Source organism: Lytechinus pictus, chromosome 13 (genome assembly GCF_037042905.1).
Source record: "Lytechinus pictus isolate F3 Inbred chromosome 13, Lp3.0, whole genome shotgun sequence".
In the NCBI taxonomy this organism is placed as follows: Eukaryota; Metazoa; Echinodermata; class Echinoidea; order Temnopleuroida; family Toxopneustidae; genus Lytechinus; species Lytechinus pictus.
Genome location: NC_087257.1, coordinates 12,823,329 through 12,844,402, shown reverse-complemented (window position 1 = coordinate 12,844,402; position 21,074 = coordinate 12,823,329). Strand labels below are relative to the sequence as shown.

General features: G+C 36.4%; 1 protein-coding gene across 1 annotated transcript; it reads left to right on the top strand.

Moving 5' to 3' along the window:
* The first annotated feature begins 279 nt into the window (after positions 1 to 279).
* Positions 280 to 19,992, top strand: LOC129275025 (receptor-type tyrosine-protein phosphatase N2-like). Its single transcript, XM_064108933.1, has 8 exons — positions 280 to 372; positions 3,705 to 3,905; positions 5,444 to 5,623; positions 6,388 to 6,535; positions 7,937 to 8,010; positions 8,750 to 8,827; positions 14,442 to 14,630; positions 18,112 to 19,992. The coding sequence occupies exons 1-8, from the start codon at positions 280 to 282 to the stop codon at positions 18,316 to 18,318; spliced, it is 1,170 nt and encodes a 389-aa protein (XP_063965003.1). The 3' UTR covers positions 18,319 to 19,992.
* Positions 19,993 to 21,074: the final 1,082 nt, after the last annotated feature.

The following is a 21,074-nucleotide window of genomic DNA, read 5'->3' as shown; positions in this document are numbered from 1 at the left end:
CTCCCGGCACCAAGCGTAACTCCTCTTCATTGGAGATGTGAACGGTGTCTTGTCTGTCTATACCGGAAAAAGAACAGCTGCGTTTGGTTTTTTACTGTTTACCCGCTCATTGTTAGGCACTTGTGAATGTTAGCATTTGGCGATAAGGCGGGACAAAGTGCAACATACATTGCTATCGAAACTACTGAAGATATTCATAGATATGACTCACACATTAAACCTGGAATATCATAAACGAATCGTTAAATTTAGAATGAACATACATGTAAAGTGGGAAAGATGATAGGGCGCGCGGGAAGACAGAAGTTAAGTCCACGTGGTGTATTAACAGAAGCGGTAGTGGAAGACTTGCCTTTTGAAGAGTTTATACGAGTAAATATGGAGAAAATGTGTTACTTTTTTTGGTGATGTCGAAGATGAGCGGTAGGTTTATACTTGAGTATTTTATTGAATTGTACATTGAGTGGTATGAATTTACTATTGAAAGGCTTGTCCATAGCTACATTTGCTCTGTTCTGCAAGTGCATTGCTATGTAGTGTAATGATAGTGGCCCTTCTCTCTTGATGATTTTCGTACAAAGCAAAATCTACGTTTCGCCTCCCACTTGTGCATCCGCTTTCGAAACTACACTTACTTACCTCTAAGTGACAATTACCAATTAATGATGCTGATTACATATCAATATCTACATCTTTCAAGTTATATCAAGGTTGGTGAATAATAGATTTGTGATTATAGAGGCTTATTCACAGTTAGACATAGGGTGCGTTTATCCGCCACTTTTTTACCCTAGAATCATGATTTGAATCATGATTCAAATCATGATTCTGCAGAATCACGATTGCGTTTAGTCGAAATTGAATATTATCATGATTAGAATCACAAACATGAAACACGAAAAAAGGGGCGTTTGGAAAGACGTTTCTGCAGAATCACGTACGAAAATGTTCGAATAAACGATATCGTGATTACAATCATGATTATATGACCTCACCACATTGTGTCGGGCTACTTTCGGTTTGACTCTTGCCAAGCTCAAGGCGCTTTATATGCTCATTGTATGTACATGACTATGAATTCATTTCTTGTCATGTTCAAGTTCTGTGTTGGTCATCGCATCGTCCACTACTTTTCATTTTTTGGTCATGTCTTCAACTTCAAGTTCTAGTAAATGAATTAACTGGACAGACAATGATCTCAGTTGTTGTTGAGTATACAGTATCAATATCAAATTGGATCTACGCTGAAATTCACTTCCGAACACCATTTTGGATAAACTAACAAGATGAATAGAAGCATATATATGGACCCTTTATGATAGAAGTAAACAAAATGAGGTATAGACTGAATTCTGATGGAAGCAAAAGAATTTTCGAGAGCCGAAACACGTGCGAAAAACTTCCTCTGTCAAACTGCGCACTAGTGATGCGCACTGGATTGGCCCGAATCTGAGGAGAAACAGCATTGGAATGAAGGTCGTCTAAACGCTGATTCTGTGATATTGTGATTCATGTTTGTGTTTTGAATCATGATTCAAATCATGATTCAAATCATGATTCTGGCTTGAGGTCGCATAAACGCAGCCATAGAGGTGTGAGTGTGATTAGTCTAAATGCATGGGCAGCAATTCTGGGGAGGAGCTGGAATTTGCATGCCTCCCCCCCCCAAAAAAAAGTGAATTTGAACAGCAGCCTATACAGAAGGTCATCCCTTTTGTATTTCATCATAAATGTGCCACGAACCAGTGAAGACCCAGTGGTAGGGTCACTGACCTGCAGTCAGTAGACAACAGGTTCAAATCCCTCTGGTGCCAAGATTTGTTTCTGACTTATTTTTCAGATTGAGTGCAATACTGAGTGCATGCCAGTATTTTGTTGTTTCGGTGCAGGAACGCCCTCACACCACACTTGCGCACCTCACCCGTGCAGAAACGCCCTTACACAATGCCCTTATGCGCGCTACCAAGGGCGTAAGTGTGGTGCTAAGTGCGTTCCTGCAGCTACACAACAATTTGTACCTACATGATTTCTTGTCTGTTTGAACTGTGCTATTAAAGAAGCAACAATATTTTGAACCACAAATTGGTTTCATGTATCATATTAAAGTATTTTAAGTACTTTTCAAGTACTGTTAACCGAAGAGCACAAATTATGGCCATACTTATTTGCTTGCTTTTATAAAATTATGCTCTGCATTGGCTATTTCGATGCTATATATCAGGAAGTACTTTGTGTATCATGTATAAGACGGATATATGGATAGATAGTCCCTTTCTATTTTATTCATTTATAATGAAAGTGTTTCAAAATGAGATTAAAATAGTTTCAATTTCAACAGAAATAGATCAGGACTGATTCTGTGAATCATGCTATACATTTTTTTCATTATTTATTAAAAGTTTTTTGTAAAATTGAAACTGTAGAATCTGTTAGAAATTCTCAATTTTGTTACTGCTGTGTTTCACCTTATCATATAGTTAACTTAAACGATATCTCTGTCAGATTTAATTTCAGCGCTTTGATCTGGGGGTTTTTTTTAAGGAAACACCATTTTCGTTATTTGAAGATTGTGGAACATGTAGCATAGAGGTTTGCTCTTCGCTGTGTAGAGTCCTTGGTATGGATGGTGGAGAGAAGATAAATAGAAGAGAAAAAATGAAAGAAATGAAAGATTTTTAAGACTTCAGCTTTAAATATTGTAACAAAAGAATATTTTCTTTTTATGCCTTTTATTTATAACTCGATCCCTTTACCATAAATTTCTCTTCATGCCACCATCCAAACAGGGCTTTTCGGGACTAATGAAACGGTGAACAATAAACCTCTGTCACATTAAATACTTGATACTTTATTTACTGTAAAGTTGTACTCGATAATCTACTTTGTGTTAGTGATTCTCTCAAAAAATATGCACATTGTCAGTAGCAGGAAGTTGTAAATGTCAATGTGAGGAGAATCTTTACAATGTCTGCTGCCCTCAACAGTCAGAATGATGCTTAAATCTGTCAATACAGTTTAAGCTTGACTTTTTTTTAGGAATAGCTGGCATACAGTATGAAATATGAAAGTATAGTCTCATTAATTTTATGTATGTTTAGCAATTTTTGACAATTGTTCAACTGCTCTCATATCAATTGTGCAAATTACATGTCAATAGTAAAATCAATGAACCAATTAAATAATAATTTATTGAGTCTTTTCTTAGCCAATTTGAGGGAGGGTAATGGTCACCGATTGGTTACTGTACAAAATTCAGAAGAAAAAAAATCAGGGGAAATGCATTCACCCCCCCCCCCCTCATTGGCACCCATGTACTAGTCTTCAGGCACAGACCCTGATTGAAACTTTGATCAACACGAGGGTCTCCACGCAAAGACTAGCACATACAAAACTTGCTGTTCCCTGAGCGAGAAGGCCTTCATGCAGTACACAAGGCCTTTAGTAGTCTGCATATTCAGACCCTTAATTCGAGTGAAATGTTGCACAGCAGACTACCCATGTACAGTGTACCATATCATCAACAATATATTTCCACGCAAATTTAATGAAAATAATGAAGGAAACATAGCCAACTTAACATATAGCTTTATACATTTAGAACAAACCCCTGGGTTGAACGCAACACATTGGATGAACAAAAGCTCACAAGCTAGCTTCGATTTGAAATAACGTATTTGTCTTCATCTGATTGTCTCCCTCTCCAGGTCAAGGTGCTGTCGTCCGGGAGCTCCGACAACACAGCGCTGGTCATCCTCACGGTGGTGCTCGTGGCCTGCGTGGTTGGTATCCTCATCGCCACGGTAACGGTGTACTGCCTCAAGAAGCGGTCCAATGAGAAGGCCAAGGTGACAGAGCTGAAGCAGTCCGAAGGTGAAAACGGCAACGAGGCTTCTGCTGATTACCAGGTAATTAACTCTTTGCATGCTGAACTAATTTGGGGGGAATAATAATGACAATCGTTTCCATGTTATTTTCTTCAATTCAATATTTCCATATTACACCTTTGATAATTATGATGATTATATAGATACTATCAAAGAATGATTGCCTTTTATTAGCTTCTCTAATTTGAAGGTAAGGGAGAAAACTAATTATTACGATTGTTGAATTTAATTGTACGAATGTGCAAGATTGCAACATCAGTGCGCAAAGGGTCAAAGCAGTATTATGCATAATAGTAACAGAGGCTAGTGCATCACCCAGAATAGAATGAGTTTTATAACAAACCTTATGTAATGTCCTATACATTGCATCCTAGAAAAAAAGGAAACCGGGATTTCCATATCTTTTTTCTTCAAAAGGCAAATTGATTATGATATTTCATTTACATCATCTTACAATTTGATTATTCCTCTACATTTTGATACCTAATATGTGACAAATGCTTCACGCATTAATGAGCAAGACGAGTTTGAAATTTCAATGTCAAAATCAGGTTGTGCTTAGAAATTGGAGAAGTTTGATCTGTAATACGACAACTGTGCTTATATTCGACAATTGGCTCATTAGCATTTCTTTCGTATTCTTTGTTAAGTTTCTCTCACTGATCCCTGAAATGATTAACACATATTTTTCTGCACAAATCGTTTCTGATAGGCCTCAATATTGATTGTTTTTAATCTGCCACATGCATGGATGATTTCCTAAGCTGTTGGTCTCAAGCTAAAGATGAGATTCCAATCTTACCCTAAGTATCAAATTCATAGTAAGGACATGTGTAATAATTGTGAAATGTTTCTCTGAAAATGGGTTTCCTTTTTTGTGGGACGCACTGTATATATCACGCATTGCATCATGTGGTTGAGGCAGTCAGAAGTCAGATCTTTCCCAGCAGGAATCTAACCATGACATTCATCATAAAAAAAAAAAATAATGGGGAAAGTGGTGAAGCTACACTGAAAAGATGCATAGCATCATTTTTTATTCTTGCCAAAAAGACAAGGCACAGAATTTTGACATGTTGCCTAAAGTTATTATCTCACTCTCCATGGTCAGAAACCACTTTTAAATGTGTTTTTACAGAGACATCTTTCCAAATGCCGCTTTTTACATGCTTCACATTTGTGATTTGAACACGTTTACTTTTTTCACTAAACCCAAGTAGATTTAAATCTCTTTGATAAACCTGACTGTTTCAATAGTGAGTCTAGGGGAAAAAGTGGCGCTCAAACGCACCTCTAGTTACAAACTCCTGAACTGCATTATTAAAGTTAGACCTCCTTTTGTCCCTTCTATATTTTGCCGGAATTTTTACAATTACAAGAGAAGGATCTACATAAGATTTGCATGAATTTGTTATTATTGGGGATTTTGATTATCCTCAGACAGTTTCTTTCAGACTTAAAACTCTGAACCAAACTTCATCTGTAATCTTCTACACTATGAAAATCAACGTTGTTCCCTCGTTTTTACAATACTGGCCTCACTCCCTACCCATTTGCAGGACCTATGCCGTCAACGCATGGCGACCAAGTCGGACAAGCCTGAACCGCTCACCCGCGTGAGCAGCGTGGCGGCCAGCGATGGCGCTCAACCCAGTCCATCCAGCCGCAGCAGCACGTCGTCATGGAGCGAGGAACCCGTCCAGTCCAACATGGACATCTCCACGGGTCACGTGGTCCTGGTAAATATCTCTCTTGTTCAACTTCAAGTCAACATGAATAAATTTATTTGGTATTCATGGATTTGAGTATGCATTATAAGCTTTAATTGAATAAAAGTTAAAAAGACAAATTCACAAAGGCTTATTTTTCAATGTTGATATCTTGCTTACTGACATATTTTTGGTGAAAATAGGGGTAATTATAACATCCTAGATCCATCATGAATGTACAGTCGTGTTGTTTCCAATAATATATCCAATGATATACACGTAATTACCTGATTAGAATGATTTTCACAAAGACAAAAACAAGGAGGAGCGTGAATAAATCTTGTAGAGTTTTTGTTTTTATAAAATACAGGATGATTATTAGATCATAGATCGGGGGGCCGTTTCATAAAGCTGTTCGTAAGTTAAGAGCGACTTTAAGAACGACTGGTGATCATTTCTTATGCGCTAAACCATCGCCAATGAATATACCATTTACCACAAGAAAGGATCACCAGTCGTTCTTAAAGTCGCTCTTAACTTACGAACAGCTTTATGAAACACCCACCAGTTCAGAATATTGTTTCAGTAATATAACACTAGATACATACTATTTCTACAAGAGAACATTTTTTTCACAATCATCAGACCTAAATTGTAAAAGCTTACAAAAAACAGGTAAACTTTTCATGATTTGGAAAAATACAATAAAACAAAAAATTTGAAGTGATAGTGATAATATAGCTATTTTCTAGAATGTGATTGCGTATTTACAATGAGTTTTACCCCCTGTTTAGAGTTACATGGAGGACCATTTGAATAACAAAGATCGTATGAGCAAGGAGTGGGAGGCCCTCTGTAGTTACGAGGCTGATCCCTGCAACCAGGACGCTGGCAAGGCACCAGAGAATGAGAACAAGAACAGGGTTAAGACTGCCATTCCTTGTAAGTAACCCCCTCCCCTCCCTCTTAACCCCCCTCCCCCCCAAAAAAACTCTTCTTTCTTTTTTATTTGACCACCTATTGATCTCTCCCCCCTGTCTTCCGCTCCTGTCCCCTGCTTTCCCCACTTCACCCCCCCTCCCTCCCTGCCCCCCCCCAAAAAAAAAAAAATTACTGTATATCATCTTACCTCCTAATAAATTCCATGAGTATTTGGTATTGTGCCTTTTCCTTGCGGTAACTAAGTGCTCTATAAATTTGCCCCACCACATGTTGACCACTCAATAGTGATCAAATAGTGTCAGCTGTATACTGGTATTATCTTAGGGGTACAGGGTGTTTGTGGGAAGGTTGCTAAGTACTCCGTAGTCAATTCATTTTAATTCTGATAAGAGAAGAGCGCCATCTTGTGGTGTAATTACTGTCAGGTACTGCCAGTCTATGAGGGTAAATCTTCATAAATGACAGAGCTTTGCGCTACTTTCCCACCCCCACCCCATTTAGATCTTCAATGTACCAATGAACCACAAATCAGTGTAAAAAATACATAAACTAACAAGAATTAGACCGATGGGGTTTATTCTTCCTAAAACATACTGCACGTAAAATATTGATACAGTGTAATATTGACCATTTTGTTATATTATGGTATAAAGATGTATCTCTTTCTCCAACTCTGTCTCCCAATGTAAATGTGTAAGAAAGTTATTCTCTGTATTTTAAGATCGCACCACTCACTTTGACACCGTTCTCACTACCTTCCTAAAACTAGTTTAGTGGAAACTAGTTTAACGTGTAGTGAGAACGGTCGAAACTCCAAACCGGTACAGAAAACCACCTCGCGATGTAGTTTTCAAGATCGCTTTGCCTCGTTAAGTGGTTTTAGTGTAAGTGAGGACAAAACCGTTCTTTGGGAAGTGATCTTCGCATATTTTGAGCGCGCTACTCCGCACGACAGGTGTAGATAGCCTACGCTGCGGTTTCGAATTTTGCACGAAACATGTCACCCCACTGAGAGCGTTTCCATAGCAACAAGATCGCTTTACGGGAAGTGATTTTGAAATCCACTTTCGTGTGATCAAGTGGGAACGCTAGCAAAGCGATCTTCCAAACTGGATTCCTGAATCGGTTTAGCATAATGAGAACGGTCTCTATTTAGTGTGGATTGTATATGTCAATTTACTATAACCTGCTGGTCTTCCTCCCAAACTTCCCCAACTATATCCAGGTCAGAATAAAATAAAAAATAAAAATAATAATGAAAAAATGTTTAGATCTAAAGTGATACTGTAACTATGATTCCATTTGAGACATGAACATGTCAAACAGAGTTGAGTTCTTAATGGTCTATATACGCAGGTTTCCTCTGTATTTCATCCTAAAATTCTTTTCTCTTGTTTTCAGATGACCACACGAGGGTGAAGTTGACGGAGGCCACCAGCGCCAATAAGTCGGATTACATCAATGCCAGTGCTATTGTAAGTCTGCACTCTATATATTCAATGATTTGGAGTTTAAGGTTTCACATCCCAGCCCATATGGCATGAAATCTCACTCTTAACCCGTTGCCTAATAGAACAGGATGATCCCTGTACAAATCCTATGGGAATCTCATAATTCAGTATTCAACAGGTTAATGCTGAATTGAAGGCTGATTTTACAAAATCAGATGATATTCTACTGACATGAATGAGAAATCTAACGCTCCTTCATCCTTTTCCAGCTACTGTTGCAATTTTGCACATTCGTACAGTTGAAGTAATCAATCAATTGTAATAATCAGTTTTCTCCCTTACCTTTATGCAAGTGAAGCTAGTAAACGGCTGTAGCTTTTCTACCCAAGTCTACCCAATATTATCAACATCAGTGGTGCAATATGGAAATCTAGAATCAAAGAAAATATCACAAAAACCATTGTCAGTGTTATTTTCCCTAGAATAAGTTTGTAGTGTGAGGAGTTTTAAAATGAATTCATTAATAAGACAATCTAATTCAAAACATCCTTCATAATAAGGCTTTATTTTTTTTCATCAAATAGTAGAAACAAATGCATGAGCAGTATTAACAATTTTGCAGTTTTTTTCCACTAAATTTGCCCTTAGCCTAGCATTGCGATGTACTCGAAATTAAAGCTACACTGTTAATACCAATTGGAAATATGATATATGAGTCTCCTTTATAATGATAACCAATGTTAACCTTTAACATTTGACCCAGATGGACATTGACCCCAGAGCTCCGGCTTACATTGCCACCCAGGCTCCACTAGCCAACACCCTGGCCGACTTCTGGCAGGTATGTACTGTTTTTGGCTTATCATTGCTGGCCCAATAAAACCCTGCAGATTTTAAAAATATGTGAAATGTTTATGATATTATAAGCAAATAATTACTGTTGGTAAAAAAATGATGGGGACAAACTATCATTTCCAAGGCGAAATGGATGTTGTAATGCAAGGTTTTGCTTCAAAAAGATAGTCGGGAGTTTACGCACTGCGATGCAGAACGCTTTCAAGACCATAAAAAATGTCTTTCCAAGTGCCATTCATGACAAAGAGCAACCAAGAAAGTCTTTGTTGAAAATTTGGTGAATCAAAACAGCAGTTTCGTCCTGGCTTCTGGAAAATGGCATGCAATTTTTCGTCAGCTCCGAAATTATACGTTCTGGGCCCCGACTTACAAAGAGTTGTGATTGATCCAATCAATCGTAACTCTATGGAAATCCATCTGTGTCATTATTTTTTCTGCAGGAAATTTGCAAAATGTCAATTGTAAATAAAGGAGAACACACCAAATTGTCAAGATATCAATGAAATTATGGATATACATTCATATCTGGAATTTTTAAAAAACAAACATGCATTTTATATGTTGACTTTGCTGGCTTTCCATAGTTGCGATTGATCAGATCAATCGCAACTCTTTGTAAGACGGGCCCCAGCTGTTCCGGTTCAGCAATTTTGACCACTCAACTGTTCATTGTGATTTGATATGTATTTTTAATACATTCCCTGTGTCCTTGAATTCGTTCTGCGTGGCAGTGCAAAAACTTGCATGTGACTACATTCATTTCACTGGAGAAGTGATTATTTGCTTTATATTTTACATCATATACAAGCTTATCATTGAGCAGAAAATGAGCATGTTTCTCTTTAAAATTATTTTAAAATCATATGGGGCAATTCAGGCAATGTTCAGACAGATCTTCACCCTCCTACATTATTATAAACGCAAACAGATTCAATCTACTGTTTGAATTTGCAATTTACATGAGGAAAAATATAAATCAATCATTTCACCTGTTCAGTTATCATTGCACTGTCATTTAAAAGAGAACATATGTTTCTATGATAAAGCGCAATTTAATTACCAACTCTACTGGTATTTTTAAATGAGATGCAGCACAGATGGTCCATTATCATATAATACAACAGATTATTGCATCGTGTGTCAAAGTATGAAACATTAGGTGATTAATTACAGTGCAAATATAAAGAAATATCGCATGGTGAAATATGAAAAATATATACCAGCATATTTATATGCACTGTACAATTATTCATGGTTCATTTTTTAAATGAATATTCTCTCAGGTGCATTTTTCAATAGTTAAATTGTGATTTATTTAACTTCTCATTGTCTCATGGTTGGGCATATTCAATTACAAATTAATTCAGTTTATAATTGGTTTGTATGTTAAAATAGCTCAAAATTCATCCAGTTATGATTATGAATCAAAATAAGTTGGTTCTTGTTGATTGATATATGAAATGGGTTTGAAATGCATAATGCTTAGGACTTCTATCAGGGTTGCCAGCCCATCAGGGAAATCAGGGAAAATTATTTTACTTTTCTCCAGTCAGGGAAAAATCAGGGAATTTGATTTAAAAAAAATACCTCAATACAGGGAAAAATGCCTTAAATGAGGGGGAAATCAGGGAATTTTGATTAGCCCAAAAGTCGAGAGCACGGTAGTCAGTCAGACTCTGTTGTATTTTGTTGCATATCAAAACAACATCCATTGATGGTTATTGTGGTACTGATTAGTTTTACATTATTGTTTTTATACTGAAAATACATGTAATTTACTGCAACAATTTAGTAAACATGCGAAACTGGGAAAAGGTTTAAATAATTATCAGGGAATTTTTAAACTTCATTAGGAAAAAATCAGGGAATTTTGTTTTCTCGAAAAGCTGGGAACCCTGTCTATGTTGTCCATACAAGCAGTACAACACTTCCATGGAGTCACCTGAAAAGTCTATAGAGATCATATTGTTTTCAGTCACTGCATGCAATTGAAAAGGAAAATACAAATGCCAATTTTCTGTGATCAATGGAATCATCACCTTTGTCCCCTTTATAGAGGTTGTATAGTTTATTGCCCGCTCAGGAAAGTCAATGAGAAAATGCGTGGAAATGTAGTGGGCAATAAGGTAGAGCTAACATCAGCGTCCGTATACGCGTCCTATTGAACCGCGCAATTATGCTATACGTCACAATGTTAATCAACTTGAAGTTGAAAACGCTAAATACTGCGTCCCAAAGACCAGGGTGCCGTTTCATAAAGCTGTTCGTAAGTTAAGAGCGACTTTAAGAACGACTGGTGATCCTTACACGCTAAATCATTGCCAATTCAATATACCATTTACAACAAGAAAGGATCACCAGTCGTTCTTAAAGTCGCTCTTAACTTACGAACAGCTTTATGAAACACCCACCGGGGACGTGTCATTTCAATCGCGTCACAATGGTAAAGTTCAGTGGCCCAATCTGCTCAACATGACAAAATAGATTCCCATTCTTATTATTGTTTTTTTTTTTAGTCTAAATTTTCACGATTTTTGCTCTAGATGTCTAATTTGGATAATAATAAAAATATTGACTGGCTTTTCTTTCGGGGAACATAAAATATAATGCCCTTAATTAAAAGAACCATATTGCCCTCGTCTAATGACTCGGGCCAATATGATTCTGTTTGTGGGCGACATATTTGATGTTCCCCTCAAGGCCAGTCAATATTATGTAATGATATTTTGCAGAAACATTTGTCTAATGTTTGTTCTATGGCTATTATAGTTGGTAGGGAGAAGGCCATAACCCTGCAACGAACCTGTTCAGCATGGGGCTACAGGCAAAAGAAAACATATTTTCTTTAGATTTAGAATAAAAGGACATTTTCTGGACAACACTGAAAGTGCATAAAATGGAGAAATCTACAGACTTCCTCCTTTAAGAAAAAACAGTGTTTCTTCCTCCAAGAAAAACTGTGCTTAGTCCACTGACTCTGGGTAGACAAAACAAAATAATTATATGTACAGAAATAATATTCAACTTATCTTAGCAAGATATTCCTATATGATATTACTTCTTACACTTTGAGCCTGCTCACTAATGCTATGTCTGACATTTTTGCCTTAAACTGGGCATTATAATTAGCTCCCACTTTTAGATCAACAAGGATAACGATTGTTGACGTCAGTTTTTATCTAATGGATTATGGCAGCTTTTCTATAGTCTAATTTAGTTACTACTCATGAGACATGGATGTGATTTGATCAAATTATATGATAATTCTTGTTCATGTTTCTCAAATTTCACTCTTTTATGTAAATTTGATTATGGAAATCCATAGATTGTGGGTGTACCTGGGAGATATTTGTGAAATGATTACGAACATGTTTAAAATGTTTAAATATTGCAAGGATCTTGATACTGATCTTATTGCTATCATTGTAGGTATATAGAACCTTTTGAAAGATATATAGATATTAACTTTAAGATTTTGGGAAATAGAAATTCTTTATTTGTGTGAAAGAGCCGGTCTTTGTTGAAAAAAGAAATGTTCAGTTAATGCAATAGCATGTTATATGTTTCTAGAATGTAAACTCTCAAGTACAATTAGAAAATATTCAGAACTAAGTTGAACAGGGCTAAACTGCATTGTGCAACATCTCTGGCCTCTTTTGTACTAATCTTTTAAATTGCAATAATTAGGAAAATTAATTGGAAACTGCATGTTTATCCCACCACACTAGAACTTATGTGTAATTCCCTTAATTTTTACACTAGTAATTTGATACTGTCAAGTGTTATTTGGGCACTTTAAAATTTGATTAATTTAGGCAGTGGCCTGAGGCGCATTCTATAATAGGAGCCAGTACTGCAACATCTGCAATCAGATAAATATGAAACACTGACGTGTGGCTTTTATGAAAATAACTTTTTTTTATTCTAGGAGAGAAAAATATGAACAAAATTACTACTTTTTAATTGTAGTTTGTTGAATTATCTCCTTCAGATAGTGTCATGTTTATCTATAGCACAAGATTGCTTTTAATAGTGCTTTATGATTAGGATGTGTAGAAGTACTCCTTATGTCTGTGTACTTACGATGTAAACAAAAATATTGAATTTCTTTGTGAAAACAAAGCTGTGCTTTTGTCTAGTGCAATCCAATACTTACATTCTACTGAAAGCAAAATAGTTGATTAGCTAATGTGACTTTGGACTAGCACCCATGAGAGCTTGTGGCTAAATATCTAATGCCAATAGTTTGGGGGTAATTACGATATTTAAAATTTAAAAAGATTATTAAATAACAGTAGAATAAAATTATACCGGTATTAAGTTCAGAAAGCTTATTGAGTTTTCAACTTGTAAATATTCCATATTCAGTGATGGATGTTGTAATACATTCAAGCATTTTTTTAATGGGTTTGTGTCAAGTCCCTGTTTACTCACCCAGGCTCTGTTGTACAAAAGTTTGTGATCAATCTCTAATTAGCCATATTCAATCAAATGTAACCTGCCACCCCAAAACCAACAATAAGTCGACCAAAATGAATATTTAGATTTTGTTTGAGCTTGAAAATTCACTTCCTTGAAAAGCTTTAAAATTATATATGATATGTTAAAATTGACCAACAATAACCATTACAAGTACTTGATTGAATGCAGAGGAAATTCAGCAAGAGTTTGAAAAATAAGGAGAAAACAAGGTTTGAAGTTTGGGGTTCAATCAAGCATGAGATGTGCATACTGTGTAATCTCAGTGAAACTTCCAAGCAGTCCGAAAAAGTAGTGTCCAAGAAACTGTTGTATCTTTTCTTTTACTCAACTTCACAACTTCAAATTTTCACAGTATAAAGAAGAAAAATTGATCTTTCAGATAAGCTTTTCTCTTAATTTTGGGGGTTTTGAGACTAAATTACTATTTTGGCTATTTACAGAGAACCTTACCTGGCGACTTATTGGTGGTTTTGGGGTGGTATGTCACAAATGTTCTTTCATATTTGTTATCCTTCACAAAGCCTAGATTTATGAGACCCTGAGTTAAGAGTAGCAAATGCAGAAGCATTTGAATCATGCATCTTGTTATCAATAATCTAGTTAAGGCCTACCTATCCACTTGACATACCCAGTACTGTATATACCTGTTCATATAACTTGTATGATATCATATATTTTCATTTGTCTTTTGTAGGTTTAAAGATAATTTGAAATGATATTAGACAGTAATGAACTATTTTCATTGGTATTTTCTCTATATTTAATGATAATTTGAAATGATGATATTAGACAATAATGAATTATTTTTATCTGTCTTTTTTATATGTTTAAAGAGAATTTGAAATGATGATACTAAACAGTGATTAATTATTTTTATTTGTCTTTTCTATGTGTTTATTAAAGAGAATTTGAAATGATAATATTAGACAGTGATGGACTATTTTCATTTGTCTTTTCTATATGTTCAAAGATAATTTGAATTGATGATTATTAGACAGTAATGAACTATTTTGATCTGTCTTTTCAATGTGTTTATTGAGAATTTGAAATGAATAAAACAAAATGAGAAATGACCTAGAAAAATTATCGTTATTTTCTTTCCTGATACTTTTTATCAGATGGTCTGGGAGCAAGGATCGGTGGTGATCGTCAACCTTACGCACATGTCTGAGACGGACATCAACCGATGCCGTTACTGGCCCGATGAGGGAAGCGCCCTCTATCATTTCTACGAGGTGCATCTGGTTTCTGAGCATGTCTGGTGCGAAGACTACCTGGTCCGAAGCTTCTATCTGAAGAACTTGGAGGTAATAGTTACATTTGAAAAATTATACATACATGTACTCGTACATTTGGTGAAGTAGAATTGTTTGGGACCGTAGAAATTCTACTTAAAAGAGGTATATAAACATTTTTTGCACAATCTGTAAAAAATCTGTTTAAAAAAATGCTTTGGCTTGGGTAAATGTATCTTATGAAGGGTCAATTAGTCTACATGTATGCACTTATAAGATATAATAATTAAGAAAATAATGTAAGTTATCCAAACATAGAAAGGTCAATTGATACAAGGAAAAGTAAACAAATGGAATTTGAATTACTGCAAAAGGTCTAGAACAGAATTTAATTTGTGGAGGCTCTGCCCCAAATTCGAGTTAAATTGTTGTACCTTTGAGAGTTTGATATATCCAGTAAATACATTATTATTTGGCCTCGAGTTTAGACTGCGAAGCCGAGTCTGGTAACATAGACTACATACACAGTCCTCGACATTGGAATAAAATCTACCATGAACCTTCCACCTGCTTGTAAATTTCATCCTTCAGGGATCGTGAAAAGGACAAGACTTTGTAAATTTCTTGTGAGCTCAATGTTTAATAACTGGGTTTAGAGAAGGGATTTCTTTGTAAATCCCACCATGCAGTTATGCTTCTGGCGTTGTATGTGTCATAGATACTAGATAGATTGGTAGATTTTTTAAAAAATCTTCTAGTGTATTTGGTTGAACTTAAAGTTTTTATACTAAGCCGACATATTCTTACCATTTGAAGACAGCAACTACTGTACTGCAAGAATCTTCAGAAATGAAGGAGGCATGCAGTGTACCTCATAGAACAAAAAGGAAACATTTAGTGAATGAGGAAGGGGTTAATTTTTGCTCTTTATTTTAGTTTGCAAAAAAGAATGATAATTACACAAACAGTAAAACTAATATGTTTCAATATGAAGTTACAAGTTATTTTTTTACAGGCAAGTGTAAAAATGCCGATATGGAAAATTCCATTTTAATTACTCTACAGGATTTAGTAGAATGCTGACATAGTCTCATGTGATAATTATTTTGAGATATTTTAAAATGAAATTGTTTCATGTGGTTTAATTAACGAAACAAATATGTCCACAATTTATGACACACTTTGTATTAAAATAAAGTATTTTCTGTCATAACAGGCCTAATTTGTGCAAAAAAAGCAATATTCAAAGGAGGAGGGGGGGGGGGTATAGAAAAGGAATATCTAGGAGAGATCACTCATTCTTCATAAATTCATGCAACACCTGTGCAACTCCTTTCCCCTATCATCACGATATGATATAAAGTTACAATAAAAACTAACAGGTGAATAAGTACATGGGACTACAAAATTATCCACCACATGCCCTGTTGTACATTGTGTGGTAAGATAAGGCATACTCTGTGACCACATAATGAGTCAATGGAAAAGAGTCGGTAAGATGAATAATTCAATTCGGTAGTCATCCAAGGAAGAGCGTCTGACCAATCTCGCAACCTGCGCCAAAGTTGGTGCTTAAGTCCGTAAATCTTTGCTACCTAACGACAGAGACCTGTAGTTAATCTCATTTAGGCTAAGGGTGATGATTAATTGCAGGGAGCTTTATCTCGTAGTTCCCCTTCTCTCTTTTTTTTTTCAAGTCAGCGAGTTTGCAGAGTTTGCCAGGAAAGGTCATTTGGGGACAAATCCCCCGGTCGACTGAAAGGAAATAGGGGGTATTCAAATGACGGAACAGTCAGCGGGGATGAAATGATCTTTTGTTGAAGAATTGCCAAAATACTCTGCAAAAACAAAACAAAAAAATCATCACTTTCTTTTAAAAGAAAGTTTACAGAATCAGGAGCTATTGGTTTCATAGACAAAGAAATAGGCGCCAAAACTTGTCTTTTGGTGAAAGAAAGAGAGAAAGTGAATTATATATTCAATGAAAAGATGAAGGTTTCTTTTATTTTCTGGTCCTTTGACTAGCTGACTAGAGATTCATATCATTGATTAAACAGTCTTTTGCCCTCCTGCGTGTTTCTGTCTTTATATTCATATGTGGGTGCGTCGTGGTCTAGTGGTTCTGACTCTCGCCTTTAAAACAGAGGGTCGTGGGTTCGAATTGTAGCCATGGCGTGTTTTCCTTCAGCAAGAAATTTATCCACACTGTGCTGCACTCGACCCAGGTGAGGTGAATGGGTACCCGGCAGGATTAATTCCTTGCATGCACTGAGCGCCGGTGATGGTAGCTCGAGCTAAAGCCGGGGTAATAATAGCAGCGCTTTGTATCCTCTGGCGAAAAGCACTTTATAAATCCAGCTATTATTATTATATGTATAGAATTTTGACAGTAACATTTTAAATAGAGCCTTGGGTGACTCATTGTGGAACTTCCTTGCATGAGGAAAAAAAAAGCCTGACATGAGAATACTTGGTCGGGACTAAAGCACCAACCCTCACAATTTATGACACCCCAATACAGCAATAAGAGAAGAAATTTGCTTCCACAAACCTGTACGTGAGAGATGGTATCACGGTTTAAGACTAATTCACGATGAGAGACCTTTTCTCCTCTTGTTAGAGCATACAACCAAGGTCAGGTGCTCAATGCTTGTTCGGTTAGGATGTGAATGTTATCACTGGCATTTCAATTAATTTAATTTTCACTGGGTTTTTCCCCCCATCATATCGCATAGAATAACATTTGCATAGCAGGTCTTAGGATGGGAAATGTCTCAAATGAAAAAGTAAGAATTATGTAAGTATCAAAGTTTCATGTGGGTGCTTCTTTAATTATAGTTGGAAATTAGGAATGCTTTTGGTAAACTACTTAGAGAGTTGGGGTGAACGAGAGGGCAGCTAGAGAGTTGAGTTTTATGGGTAAATTACACAAATTGAGGCCGAGATTTTCTTGTCGAAATTGCAATGTACTGCATTCATTTGACATATGTCAAATCGACTTGTTAATTATCTGTTCCATGTTGTTTTTTCTCACTTCCCTTTTGCATCTTCTTCTTCATTATCTCCTCTCTCTCTCACTCTTTATTCCTCCTATTTTTATCTCTTTCTCATTTCTCTTGTCTTATCATTTATTTCTTACTTTTCCCCTCTTGTGTTCCTTATAATTTCTCATCTTCTCGTTATTCATTTACTTAAAAATCTCTCTATGATTATTTCTGAATTGATCTCTCTATTTCCTTCTTTTTCTCTGTGTGTTGCTTTCTAAATAATCCTGTTTCCCCCCTTATCTTTCTGTTTCTTTTTTTCTTGCTCTGTCCCTCTTTCTTCTTCCTATCTATTTGTATCGATCTCTCTATTTCTTCAATCTGACTGTCTTTCTTGCTTTCTGTCACTACATATCTGCCTTTCTTTCACTGTCTCTCTGTCCCCCCCCCCCCATCTGAATCTTTCTATTTGTCCATCCATCCATATATCTGCCTATCTCTATTACTTTATCTCTTTCTCCCCCCCCCCCCCTTCCCTTCTATCTCTCACCTTCTCATCTCACCTGTAGACCCAGGAGACGCGTACGGTAACCCAGTTCCACTTCCTGACATGGCCCGAGACTGGAGTCCCTCCATCACCGAAGTCATTACTGGAATTCAGAAGGTCAGTATATAATCATCATCAAATCATCATCTCTACATGTACCTCCTTTCACACCTCCCTGGGGACCCAATTCATAATTACTTACAATGATTTTAACTTTACCATTGTGTGAACAGTCCCCTGGGGGGCCCATTGCATAAAGATTGACAATTATTCTAACTTTGCCATCGTGGAAACTACTACGGCAATAGGGCTCAGCAGCCAATCAAAATCAAGGTTTCTATCACAATGACCAAAGTTGGGCAAAATTGGCAAAAAATAGTTGCCATTGAATGTTGCCATTATGGAGAAAGTTGCTATATTGCCATTCTTTAACAGTTTTTTTTATAGGGCTACAAAATGGTTATAAAACAGATGCAAAAACGGAAAGAGAACAGCTACAAATGGCAAGTTGCTCATTGTATACAGTATTCACAATTATGGAAAAAGTTGTCATAGTTGCAAGTGTTTATGAAATGGGGTCCTGTTTAGGAAAAATACCTGTGGATTCCATGTATTATTTCAGCCCTCAAAAATCAAAACTCCTGATGATTGTAATATAACACATTCACAACTGCCTGAACCAGTAAAGTTCTAATAGATTATGATTGAGCAACAAGAATTCCTTTCCCCTTCAAAGAAGATGTTTTTTGTTCACATCCTACCTCCTGTGTTAGTGCAATATTCTTTCACTCTACAAAGGAGAAATTCCCACAATTGTTCTTGCAATTTTGAAGAAAAAACTGGTATTTTTCATGATGGGCAGGTGTGAAAGCCCCAAATGTCTATCCCACAGCCCTCCTCACCCATCGCATGTAGAATCAACAAGTAATAACTACTCATGATAATAATTAGCATGGTATTAAGCATTGTATATAACACTAGTGATGATAAGAGTCAAGATTGGCAAATCGGAGTTGCAAAGAACTGCAGAAGAATGAAAATCCTCTATAGACTTTTGTACACACTCTTGAGACCTAGCCTGAAAGCGAGACCTAGACTGGACTAGGTCTGGATACTGGTCTTGGCACCATCTCTGATGATTAGACTGTTGGAATCTGTTCCTTGACTGAGAAACTTGAAATCCAGTCCAGGACCTGGAGTAGCTGCTTATGGTTTTTATACTGGTGTGTACCAGTGTTGGATTCTTGAGGCATGTTTCAGTACAGTGATTGTGTGTCTCATGAATGCATCATGTATGTTGGTTAGGTCATAAAAGACTTTTGAAATAGAGTAATATATATATTTTAAAAATAGAGGGATACACATGTTATAGGGAGAGGAAAGAGGAAGGGAGGGGTGGAGGGGGAAAAAATTGCGTGATAAGGAGAGAGGGGAGAAAGAAAGATAAGTAGAGGCAGATAGATGGAGAGGGAGAAAAGAGTGATCTGGGGAAGTATTCTATTCTTATATTGAAAATTTATAAAATTCTGGAATAGACTGTCAAGAAGATTAGAAGGCAAGGATGACAAGGGAGCTTGCTCCTTCTGTTTCTCTCTTTATTTTAGTATCAATTTTCTTCTTTCCTGTCGTAAAGTTTTACTTGTAATTGTGCAAATAGAGGCCATAGTTTATATATTCATGACTCACAATTCCACACAAAAAAATTGAATTCAAACTCTGCTAATGGACCTTAGTGTTGAACCATTCAAGCGAGGTGACTGAATTGCTGAGAGAGGAAAATGAAATTGACAGATACAGCTAAAAATATGGTTGCCTATAAATTATGGTCATGTTTTCTTATTTTCCCTCTGCATAAAAGTTGGATAGCAATCATAGAAAATCCTATAAATAAACATGGAATAGTATAAATGGAAATAAATAATCACATTTTATTGGAAATAATCACTCATGTGGGTGAGTGGGCTGTGCTCATAGTGCGTACATACCTTAGATGAGGAGCTCTGCATTAATATACTTAATTACTTTGAAATGTAAAAATAGAGGTAATTTTCACTGGTGTGTAGACTGTAGATTGGTGAGTTTTTCTCATATTGCGAACATACTTTAATTAGTGAGGAGTTCTGCTTCAATGTAGTTAATTACTTTGAAATGTAAAAACAGAGATGATTATAGAGCTGGTGGTTTTTGCACTAGGAGTGGCTTTGATTTGTAGATTAATGCTACTTTTAACTTTGCATTTTCAGACCAAGGCTTTACTTGGTGGAGGAGGGGACGGGAGGTGTACTTTGACCCCCTCTGCAGATCTCAGCTTAAAAAGGTCTAACTAATGCACACAAAAAATAACTGATAATTGGTGTGGCTATTTAAGGTTTCTATTTTTTGTCTATTGTATTTCATTATACAATTTTATGATAAATATATGCATGTATATCTATTTTGGCATTTTCCCCTTAAATTAGGTTATCAATGCCAAATATTTTGCACAAAAAAAATAGTGGAGAGCATTTCAACTGATGTAAATTACAGAGCAAAACGCAAAAATAAGGATTTAAAAATGAAAGATGGAAATTGAATTCATTAAGCTTGTTTAGAATAGGAGCAACAGGTAGATAGATTCATAGCAGTCAATGTTTCCTGAGAAAAAGTAATCTACTGTAAGCCTACCGTAGACCACATAAAAGTCTCGAGGTCAGCTCGAATTCCTGCGCGCCATCCTTACATTAATCCTCCCAATTTTTTGGGAGTCGATGGTTCGGCCTGTTGGGAATGGTCCCATGATAGGGGGCGCTGTAATGTCCCTCTCGTCGTCGTCATGATCTGTCTCCATTGTCACCTCTCTTCCTTTGCCCCGAGGGCTGACATTGAAAGGATGGCGTGGGACTAGGGAGAGGAAGGGTAAATCAATGTCCTCCTCATGATTTAATTATCATATGATGGTACCTCTTTCATTGAAAGATCTTATGTTACAAGCTAAGGAAAAGCATC